The 12,027-nt window shown below is 35.2% G+C and overlaps 2 protein-coding genes across 2 annotated transcripts; both read left to right on the top strand.

Annotated features, from left to right (window-relative positions):
* The first annotated feature begins 875 nt into the window (after positions 1–875).
* LOC141717297 (uncharacterized) lies at positions 876–2,375 on the top strand. Its single transcript, XM_074519382.1, has 2 exons — positions 876–1,102; positions 2,022–2,375. Exons 1-2 carry the CDS (start codon positions 926–928, stop codon positions 2,373–2,375), a joined length of 531 nt encoding a protein of 176 aa, XP_074375483.1. The 5' UTR covers positions 876–925.
* Positions 2,376–2,382: 7 nt separating this feature from the next.
* LOC141717300 (uncharacterized) lies at positions 2,383–3,362 on the top strand. Its single transcript, XM_074519383.1, has 3 exons — positions 2,383–2,564; positions 2,735–3,030; positions 3,130–3,362. Exons 1-3 carry the CDS (start codon positions 2,534–2,536, stop codon positions 3,229–3,231), a joined length of 429 nt encoding a protein of 142 aa, XP_074375484.1. The 5' UTR covers positions 2,383–2,533; the 3' UTR covers positions 3,232–3,362.
* The last annotated feature ends 8,665 nt before the right edge of the window (positions 3,363–12,027 follow it).

A 12,027-nucleotide genomic window follows, 5' to 3' on the forward strand; every position in this document is an offset into this window, starting at 1 on the left:
TATTATATATTATTAATACTTTTTTATTTATATAAAATTTATTACAAGAGGTATAGCTTAATAAAGCGTGACATAAAATCAGTATAAAAAATTTATATAAATAATATTTTGTTAAAATTTTTCTTTTTTCCTAAATAATTATATATATTTTTGAAAATATACATTATAAGAGTATCTATGACCATGTAGAACCCTTAAATAAAAATCATTAATGCATACTATAAATAAAAAATATAGAAATTATGTAAAAAAAAATTCATCTCCAATGGTACATTCCCCTTCTCTATAAATATAGCCAACCTCTTGGTGTTGGCTATAAGTGTTAGCTATATTTGTTGAACCACTGCAAACCTATAAGAAATCTGTAAAAAAAAATAATCTAATCATTTATTACCATATTGAAGATATAAATATTCTATTTATAACAACATAAAATTTTAATAACATACTATTTTCAAAATATAGCTAATCAATATACATACAATGTCTTATAGATTCAATAAATTTTACATATTTTTTTACAGGTCTGGTTTAACCAACCAATTATAACCAACACCGATCTGGTTTAACCAAGCAATTATAACCAACACCATTCAACATGCTCTGAGGTCATCGCTTTTCGCAGCAACTCTCTTGACCAGTTAATTGTAAATAAAAATTAGTTTGGGTTTAGTGACTTGATGTAATTATCCTGAGATTTATGTGCAGAATATCTAATTCTTTTTAAAATTTGTTATGAATCCTATAATTAAATCCTATTACATATTTACTTCTAATTCTATCTGATTTCAAATCTTAAACAGACTCACTCGAGACACATATAAAAACACCACTCGAATCTTCTTAATGTGCCTTTACTCCTGATCAAGCTCTGTACTTGCGAAATCCAGAAAATAATCACATCAAATAAATCTTCTCGAACAAGATGAAGGGAGAAGAGCTGTTGGAACAAGTGTTCTTGTATGCAGTCAGCGCCACGTTTAGCTACTGGACCAGCGTCCTGCTCGATCCCAATCGACACGCAGCCAACAAAGCACTTAAAGCTAACAAGAAACTCGCCAAACGCCTTGGTCGACCTACCTTTAAAACCAATTCTTACGAGGTACATCTTGCATGCATTCATCAAACTTCCCAACTTTTTAGCTTATACTTGGTTGCACTGGGAACCAGGATTCCAAAATAGCCGGTCGGTAATATTTTGATGCTAGCTGGGGTTAATAAAATTTTTTTACTGATTCATAACTAAAAGTCTGAGATTTTAACTAAAAAATCCGTATTCCATTTGAATATTTTACTGAACTATCCCTGTCAATTGAAATAGTGGTTTCGGATTCGATACCACTCTCTACTCCGAATTTTGGTTATAATATATTGGCAAGAAAACTAGAAGTATATTTTGATGAACATTATATAATAACATTGAATCTTGGTCTTGACAAAAAAAACATTGAATCTTGGTAGAATATGAAACACTAAAAGACTAGAAGTCTATAATAATCCCTAATGTATTTCTAAGCTAATTACGTAAGAGTAATGCTACGTAACCCAAAACTCGTACCAAAATAGTTACAAAGTGACGTGGCATGACACGTGTTTAAATATATTCGTGGGTACATATGAATGCACGCAGGGTCCCATATTATTACTAGGAAAGTTACCATTTATAAAGTATTTGGGAACAATTTTTATAACAATATTTGGGGCTTGTAGCATTTTCCATTACGTAATATATGTACAAAGCTTTTTTAACTCTCACACACATGAGTGCTAATTACATAATGTATGTACCACATGAGTCGCTAATATTTACGTAATGTATGTATGTGTTTTATTTAACTCGTACACACATAAGTCGAACTCACAGTCGAACTCTTGATCTCTCTTAGTGACATCAAGACCCCAACCATTACACCAACCCTTTATTGGTAGTGTATGTATGTGATAAAGAAATTAAATATTATCTGTACTTTTAAATTTGCCGTTAATCTTGAAGACTTGAAATAACGCACGATATTGTGCAGGATGTCATAGCTCGTGATGTTATTAATCCTGATAAAATTGAAGTGAAATTTGATTCAATTGGAGGGCTGGAAAACATTAAGCAGTCACTGCAAGAATTAGTCATTCTCCCACTCCGCAGGCCAGAACTTTTTTCACAAGGGAAACTCCTTGGTCCTCAGAAAGGTGTGTTGTTACATGGACCTCCAGGCACAGGAAAAACTATGCTCGCAAAAGCTATTGCAAAAGAGTCTGGGGCAGTTTTCATTAACGTAAGGCTAGCAAATATAATGAGCAAGTGGTATGGTGGTGCTGAGAAACTTGGTGAGTGTATATTTAGTATTCCAGAATCTATCAGGTTGCGTGTTTTTAATTGAATGTTTATGTAAATGCAAAATAATTTGCAGTTGCTGCTGTATTTAGCTTGGCACGGAAACTTCAGCCTGCTATTATATTCATTGATGAGGTCGACAGCTTCTTAAGTAAGCGAAGTTCAGATGACCATGAAGTATCAGCAAAAATAAAGACTGAGTTCATGACGCTATGGGATGGTTTCACCACTAACCGTACGTTCTCTTTAAATTTTATTTGATTTATCCTGATATGAAGTTGATCTCACATTTTCTATTTCCATGTAATATCTGCATTTAGCAACCATCGGTCATTGCCAATATAATTAGTGCAATTGTAACCTCTTTTAGTTAAGATTTTTCTCATTTCTAATATTCTTGTGTAGAAAATGCAAGGGTGATGGTTCTTGCAGCCACTAATCGTCCATCAGAGCTTGATGAAGCAATACTTAGACGTTTGCCTCGGAAATTTGAAGTTGGACTTCCGGATCATAGGGGGAGAGTTGAGATATTGAAAGCTATCTTCAAAGGAGAGAAGGTGGACAGTTCAATTGACATTGACCACATTGCTGGTTTATGTGATGGGTATAGTGGCTCGGATCTTCTTGAACTCTGTAAACAGGCAGCTTATTCTCCCATCAGGGACCTTCTTAATGCCGAAAAGAGTGGACTGGATTTGTCGGTCAGTATTCTTATCCTACATGTTACTTTTCTAATACATGAGACATAAGGAATGATACTAATATCCTGCTACATTTTCGTATTGAAATCTCATTCTCAGGAACCCAGGCGATTATCACAAACAGATCTGGAGAAAGTTATCGCTGAAAAACGAAAAACAAAAGATGCTGCTAGTGAAAAATTTAGCAGTATGTATATATGATGTGTTTGAGAAAGAATATTTAGGAGTTGCTTTCATAAAAAGAATCAATGATCTAGACTTTCTTGAAATCCCTGGAACTTATAAATATGTTGTCGATACATGTTAAATCATATTTGTCTGGCTGAGTTTGTCACTGCTGATCTTAAAATTTTTAAATACATCCATGAAGTCCTGCTGACAAAATTTTATAACTCCGAAAGATCAACAGAAGCACATATATTTTTATTTTTATTTTTTTTATAAATAAAATTTTATTGCACCAAAGAAAGGAAACACAGCAAGAAAACAAACGAAAAGGTTACAAAAGAACCCTACTAAAACTAGCTGGCATTGAAGCCTACCACATCTCACCACAAGCTAGGGTTGTCAAACGGATAATTCGGACAAGGATATGTCTATATTTGTATCTGCATCCGCAATTATCGGATTCGAATACGGATAATATTCGGTTTATTTCGGATATGAATATTATCCGCTTTTTCTCGAATACGAATGCGGATATTTCGGACAGATATTGAATTTTTTGAATTTTTTTATGACCCTACTGTATTGACAATAATTTTTGAACATTTTTTATGATTAAACTCAAATAATATATTTATAAATGTATAAAGTATATGTACAATCATGTAAAATTTGTATAACTGTATTATTTAATGCATATACACACATTATAAACTAATAGAAAAAATTTTAAATTATATATAATTATACATTTATATAATTTAAATATCATATTTGTATTTGATTTCGGATTCGAATATCCCGGATTCGGATACGGATAATATCCGCTTTATTTTTAATACGGATAATATCCGCTTTTTCTCGGATACGAATGCGAGTTTTTCGGACGAGTATCGGATTTTTCGAATTTTTTTGAGAGCCCTACCACAAGAAAACTGTAAGACTTGAAGTAATTTGACCAGCAACCGTTAAGAACACCATCCTGCAGCACACTCTTCGAATAGTTACACTCACAAAAAATGTGAAGAGCAGATTCAAGACCATTACTGCAAAGCAAACATCTGTGATGAACATTTAAACCTAAGTGGAGAAGACGATCACGAGTAAAAAGTCTATTTTTTAGAGCCATTTAAAGTAAGAAGGAGCATTTTGGGTTGAAAGAGGCTGCCAACATAGCATCTCGCTGGTGAATGCAAGCATTAGCAATAATATTGCGAACCTGACTAGAACGAGGGAGGTTCCACCTCTGATCCTGAATAAAATCACCTACCGTGGCTCTATCAGAGGTTAAGGATATGGGAACAGTTCGAGTATCAAACCTTTCAATGAGTGGCTGCCTTTCGAACCAAGGGTCATGCCAAACACTAAAATTAGCATGAATAACTTTAAAACTACCCCAAAAGAATTTGGCACATAGGATTGAATATGCTTAAGGATGCTCTGAGGTAAGAACAAATGAGTAGACCAATAACTTTGAACACCAAAAATCACTGTTTTAATAAGTTGAAGTACCCGCATAACTAAGAAAGCGACAAGTCCAGCTCTCGAATTTCCTACACAGTTTCAGAACAAGAGGCAGGCAGTCCCGAGCATTAAACCAGAGATGGTGGAGAAGCAATGAACACCTGTCATAAGGGCTGCAACTGAATTCGCCTCTCCCCTGGAAAAGAGAAGAATATCATCGATAAAATCAGATGTGAGATTACAGGGAACTATCCATGTCAATGCACTACCAAAATTATACAGGGAACTACTAATTAAAAATCTTATAACTTGTGGGTTCTCCAAGTTTGGAAATATTTTTTTGGGTGGCAAGCACAATGTGGAAACTATCATGTAGTATAAATTTGATTTTTAATTTACTTGCATAGGTTGTCTTAGCATACCACCAAATTCGTATCAGTATTTGGTAGTACTAATAATAAATGTAGGCTAGACTGCACATTAAAGAATGCATAAATAGGACCTCTGAGTTCATATGATTGGATAGATTAAAATCTCTAAGACTCCAAAGCAGTGTAAAAATATGATGAACTTGAACAATTATGGAACGTAACTCTGTGGGAGCTGTTCATGCCTTTTAGGATTGTGTTGGATTATTGATGTTGGAGTAAAGAATCTTTTATATTTAGCCTATCATCACAATTGCTCCAAACATTTTAAACTGTTTTCATCTTATTATAGATCGCGATTCATGGGAAGTGGTCATTAACGTTACTGATACTTCTCTCAGAAGATCCTCTTTACGAGTCTTCAGTAACTGCGTTGTGTTTGCAGGAACTCAGGCAATTGTCACAATCAGATCTGGAGGAAGTTCTTGCTACAAAAAGAAAAACAATAGATGCTGCTAGTGAATACAACAAGGTATGCTTCCATTAGTGAGCTATCTAAGCTTATTTGGTCCCGAGTTTTTATTTGGAAGCCATGTATTACAATGATCCAGGGAAAGAGTTTTATGTGTGCTTTTGGCAGAGAATATGAGATGGGGATAATTGAATTTATTATACTGAGTTCATAATTTCACTTTGTCAACAGGCAAAAAAAAATCATGTTTTTAGCAATTGACTAAAAGAAACTAATAGCAAAAAGAAGCTATATCCGTATCCGGATCCGAATCCGAAAATTCATATCCGTATTCGTATCCGAATCCGAAAATATTTAAAAAATAATATCTGAATCCGGAACCGATGGATACTATCCGGATACGGATAATATCCGGATCCGAATCCGATTTTCAGTCAGATTTTTTATTTTATATTAAAAATTTAAAAAATATTGAAAAAAATGGAAAAAATATAGTAAAAATTAAAAATTTATTTTTAAAAATTAAAATAAGAGATAAAGTGATTTAATAGTATTTTAATTTTTCAAAAAATTAATTTTATTTATTTATTCAATATAATCGTTATCTTTAAATTGTTTAACTCAAATGATTTTTTCTATATGTCTATAAAATTTGTATAAACATAATTTTTAATATATATATATATATATATATATATATATTATACATGTATATATACACACATAATCACATTATAAATATAATATAATATATTTTTAAATTATTTAAATTATTTAAATATTTAAATATAAAATATATTTATTCGGATTCGGATATTATCGGATACGAATATGCCTATATCCGTATCCGTATCCGCAATCGTCGGATTCAAATACGGATAATATTCGCTTTATTTCGAATACGGATAATATCCGCTTTATTTCGAATACGAATGCGAATTTTTCGAAAGAATATTAGATTTTTCGAATTTTTCGAATTTTTTTGACAACCCTACTTATACTTAGTTAACATCATATCTTGAAAATTTTAATGTACTTAAAATTTAATTTTGTTTGTGGATCTCTGTCAGCTTAACTCAAAAGAATTGAAGATAGCTCACGAAGCTGCAGAAGCATCCAAGAAAATACTTGAAGACAAGGAGGAGATTGCCAAGCTTTTTGGTCGACCTCATCTTGAAACCAATTCGTACGAGGTTCCATCGCCCGTCTATATATACATATAAATATTGATATGCATCTATCATTATGGCCATGTTTGTTTAATGGTATTAAGTAGGGGATAGGATTATAGTCCTTTAAATTTTCCAATCTCATGTTTGTTTTATAAAAAATTAGTGAAGGATTATCCAAGGATTATAATCCTTTAAATTATCTTATCCCATGTTTGTTTTGTTGGAGTAGAGGATATGATTATAATCCCATCTAATGCTTGGTGGGAGGAGGTATTATTTTATCCCCTCCTGTAAGTCATTTTTTAAAAGATTATAATCCCCTCATTGTTATCCCATATGAAACAAACATAGGATTGGAAAATTTAAAGGACTATATTCCAATCCCAAGTACTATCCCACAAAACAAACATAGGATAAAATTTTAAAGGATTATATTACAATCCTATACTTAATCCTTTCAAACAAACTTAGAATAAGATTATTTAATCCGCAGGACTAATTTTGATAGGATTAGTTATCCCCGGATTATTATCCCGGGATTATAATCCCATTAAACAAACATGGCCTATGTGTTTTTTCCTAGCTCGGACTTTTTAGAAGCAGCGGACACGGACACGAATCAGAGATTCTAATTCTTGAACAATGGACCAAAATGTCATTTTTGAGTGTTAAATGGTCCAAAATGTCACTTTTGAAAATTATGACCCAAAATGTCACTTTTGAAAATTATGACTCAAAATGTCACTTCATAACCGTACTTCGTTTTACGTTTTGTTTTTTCAATGCAAAACGTTACATAGTGTGCCGTTTTGGCACTTTATTTTTTTAAAAATTTATTTTATAATGTGCAAAACGTTAGTTGAAGTAGCGTTTTGGCTCAAAACGGTACATCATATAGTGTTTTGTACCAAAACGGTATTTTATCTACCGTTTTACGCATAAAAAAATTCAAAATGCCAAAACGTTACACGAAGATGTACTGCTTACATCTCGTCTTACGACTTGACCCCATTTAGAGTTATAAAACTCTTACTATACTTGCAGTTTCAGCACCTTTTGAGGTTTCCAGGGAATAGACTCAGATATGTAAGTATCAGTCTATATAAAGTAAAGGTACTACCGATTCATCCTTACAACTTGTTATTACCACATTGAATACACTTCGAGGGATCTCCTCTCAGGTGTATTGGGATCCCGCTGTAGATGAACCATGATGGGTTATCAGTCCCATCCCCAACCTCGACTTAAGGACCACAGCATGCTCAAGCCCCTTAGTCAAAGGATCAGCTATATTATCCTGAGTTCCTATGAACTCTATAGCAATAATCCTATCAAACACAAGACCCCTTATAGACTTAAGCCTAACTTGGATGTGTCTCTTTGTTTTAGCATTATACTTAACACGTCTGACTTTGTCGATAGTTGTACGGCTATCACAATGAACAGAAATGGCAGGAAGCGGCTTGCTTACTACAGATAACATACTCATGAGTCCATGTAACCATTCAGCCTCCGTCCCCGTGGCATCAAGTGCACATAACTCAGCCTCAAAAGTATACCGAGTAATCAAAATCTGTCTAGAAGACTTCCAGGACACTGCTCCACCCGCAAGGGTAAACACATATCCAGTCACTCCATTGGAACCAGATTTCTTAGCTATCCAACCACTGTACCCCTCGAGTACCCCGAAAATCTCCGGTAATGCAAGCCAAGAGAAATTGTTCCCTTGAGATATCTAAGAACTCTATCCAGTGCCTCCCAATGAGTCTTGTTCGGACAACTTGTATATCTAGCTAACTTAGACACAGAATAAGAAATATCCGGTCTAGTCACATTAGCAAGATATTACAAACTCCCAATAATCTGAGAATACATAAACTGAGACACAAGAATACCTGAACTATTCTTGATAAGGCCAACTTTAGGATCGAATGGAGTACTAGCGATTCTACAATTTGGATAACCATACTTTTCAAGTATAGATTTCTCTATATAATGAGACTGTTACAAGGTTATTCCATCGGTTGACCGAGTCAACTTGATCCCAAGAATCACACTAACTTCACCCATATCCTTCATCTCAAAGTGCCTTTTCAAGAAACTCTTTGTCTCGTTAATAATCTCAATATTGGTTCCAAATAACAAAATATCATCCACATATAGGCACACAATCACACATTCATTTCCTCTAACCTTATAGTAGACGCACTTGTCACTTTCATTAATTAAAAACTCAAAGCCTGAAACAGTTTTATCAAACTTCTTGTGCCAGTCTATAAGTGCTTGTTTTAGGCAATAAATGGATTTGACTAACTTACATACTTTCCTCTCGTTACCAGAAGCAACAAATCCCTCAGGTTGATCCATATAAATCTCTTCTTCAAGGTCACCATGAAGAAAAGCTGTCTTTACATCTATCTGATGGATAATAAGACCATGTACGGACGCCAATGTAATAAGCAATCTGATTGTTATCATTCTAGCAACAGGAGAGTATGTATCAAAATAGTCAATTCCTTCTCTTTGCCTAAAGCTCTTAGCAACTAGCCTAGCCTTGTACTTATCTATTGAACCATCAGGGTTTAACTTCCTCTTGAAAATCTACTTACATCCTATAGTAGAACACCCAGGACGAGATCGACTAACTCCCATGTTCCGTTAAGGAACAATGGAGTCCATCTCACTCTTCACAGCGTCTTTCTAGTGCCTCGATTCCGAAGAATCCATGGCCTGACGGAAAGTTAAAGGTTCGTCCTCGACATTGTAAGTGATGTAATCACTTCCAAAGTCCTTGACTAGCCTTGCACGATTACTCCTTCTAGGTTCCTCTACTTCGTTAGGAGTAGAGCTACTACCAGGATCCGCCCCCACATTCGTCATCCTTTCCACATGATCGGGAATGGAACTCGATGTGCGAGTGTGATCATCACCAAAGTACCTTGTGGTATACCAGTCTTCATAGGGAACACATCCTCAAAGAATGTTGCATCACGAAACTCAACTATCGAATTCGCCACAATACCATCTATGTCAGATTTTAAAAACAAAAAACTCATAGCAATTGTGGTTTCAAGATAGCCCAGAAAGACACAATCAACAGTTTTCGGTCCTAGTTTATTTCTCTTGTGTTCAGGGACAAGCACCTTGGCAAGGCACCCCCACACACGAAGATAACTCAAACTAGTTTTACGCTTTCTCCATAATTCATAAGGAGTCTTATCCATGTGCTTCAGAGGGACTCTGTTCAGAATATGGCAAGCCGTATTCAGAGCCTCTCCCCACATATACTTAGGAAACCCCGAATTAATCAGCATACCGTTAATCATATCTTTAAAAATTCTGTTCTTTCGCTCTGCCACCCCATTAAACTCAGGTGTGTATGGAGGAGTCACCTCATGAACTATACCATTGCTTGCGCAAAATTTATTAAATGAGGTACTCGTATACTCACCACCTCTATCCGACCTCAACCTTTTAAGTACTTTACCAGTTTGTGTTTCATCTTCATTTTTAAACATAATGAATTTATCTAGTGCTTCATCTTTATGTTAAGCAAATAAATATAATAATATCTACTACAATCATCTATAAAGGTAATGAAATATCTACAGTGATCCTTAGTCAACACACCACCAAATTCACATATGTCTGAGTGCACTAAATCTAACAAGTCTGAATCCCTAACAACATTATGAAAAGGTTTCCTTAATTGTTTGGCAGTTACACACACTTGACACTTAGATTTCTTATCAATGGCGTACTTTGGAACAACTCTAAATTCTTCATATTCTTTAGGGTACCAAAATTTAAATGACCAAGTCATAAGTGCCACAAATCAGATGATTCCACACAATTAACAGAAGGTGCAACACTATCATTAATAAAACCACCTAAAACGGGTTCAATATTTATTAAAAACAAACCATTAGACAAGTAACCTTTGCCAAAGAATGTACCAGTATGAGTAATACCTACTTTATTACACTTCAAAGAAAGTTCAAAGCCGTTTTTAACTAAACAACTTTCACTTATAATATTTCTACGAATAGAGGGAACATGATACACTCTAGTGAGAGATAGAATCCGCCCATAAGCAAGCTTCAGGTCCACGTTTCCTATTCCAAGCACTTATGCAGCACTAGCATTCCCCATCGTCACTATCACTCCATGACTTTGTTGATAAGATACAAACAAGCTAATATCAGCATAAATATGTACATTAGCTCCAGTATCAATCAACCATTCATGTGACAGGTAAGTGGAAAGTAATACAGGGTTGTAAGTAACATACCCGTCATCGGTTCCAGAGGCAACAACCTCACCAACGACCATGTTAGCTACAGGCCCACTTGTGGTTCCAAGTCCAAGCACAGTATTTGCTTGAGCTACCACAATAGCTTTCTTAGCTTTCTTACTTGGACAGTCCTTACTCCAATGACCAACCTGTCCACAAGACCAACATGGTTTGTTCGCCTTTGGTTTCTTAGCCTTGTTCTTGTCAGCTTTAGTGTTAGCCTTCTTAGTGACTACCTTTCTTTTCTGTCATACAGTCACTACATTCACCTTCGAACTACTCTCATGTTCAACAGACATCACATGTCCTTATTTGGACTTATGTTGTTCCTGCACAGAGATGTCCAGCATAAGGTTTGTCCATGTGATCTCTCCATTCTGTCTTTTCAGGGAGAGAGCAAACTCCTCCCAAGACTTAGGGAGCTTTTCAATCACAACCATCACCTTAAACTTCTCAGGTAAGTCCATTCCAGACTCACCCAAGCATGCACCAACATCTCAAACTCAAGTACTTGCTCAATCATGGATATGGTATCCACCAGCTTGTAATCAAGAAACCTCACCACAGAATACTTCTCAAGACCTTGAGAATCAGTATTATGGGTTTGGTCCAGCTTCTCCCACAACTACTTAGCACTATAAGCATACGATGAATAAACATCAAACAAAGTGTTCGTTAAAGCAGCCAGAATGGCAGCCGTAGCCACCCCATCCTTCTCGGCCCATAGCGCATAAACAGTCATACTTTCAGGCTTTTCTTGATCCACAACAGGAGGATCATACTGTACCACCGGCCATAGACCCTTTACAGTTAACCAGAGCTTCATCTTTTTTTGCCAGCGAGAAAAGGAAGCCCCCCACTGAATTTATCAGGCATGCCCGATAAATCAATAGGTTGTGGAAATCTGTACGTGGTCCAATCTATGGTCGACGCATTAACTCCAGAACCAGAGCCAACAACAACAAGAGTCTCAGTTTCGTTAACCATCTCGTTAAATAGCTATATAACAAATAATCTCTTCAAGATTGTTGGGCAAACAACAATAGTAAATTACTACTATAC

Source organism: Apium graveolens, chromosome 4 (genome assembly GCF_009905375.1).
Source record: "Apium graveolens cultivar Ventura chromosome 4, ASM990537v1, whole genome shotgun sequence".
Taxonomy (NCBI): domain Eukaryota; kingdom Viridiplantae; phylum Streptophyta; class Magnoliopsida; order Apiales; family Apiaceae; genus Apium; species Apium graveolens.

Coding starts and splice junctions, on each gene's coding strand:
- LOC141717297 (XM_074519382.1), top strand. CDS start 926: ATGAAGGGAGAAGAGCTGTTGGAACAAGTGTTCTTGTATGCAGTCAGC. Junction 1,103..2,021: donor TTAAAACCAATTCTTACGAG/GTACATCTTGCA, acceptor GATATTGTGCAG/GATGTCATAGCTCGTGATGT.
- LOC141717300 (XM_074519383.1), top strand. CDS start 2,534: ATGACGCTATGGGATGGTTTCACCACTAACC. Junction 2,565..2,734: donor GGATGGTTTCACCACTAACC/GTACGTTCTCTT, acceptor ATTCTTGTGTAG/AAAATGCAAGGGTGATGGTT. Junction 3,031..3,129: donor AGAGTGGACTGGATTTGTCG/GTCAGTATTCTT, acceptor TCTCATTCTCAG/GAACCCAGGCGATTATCACA.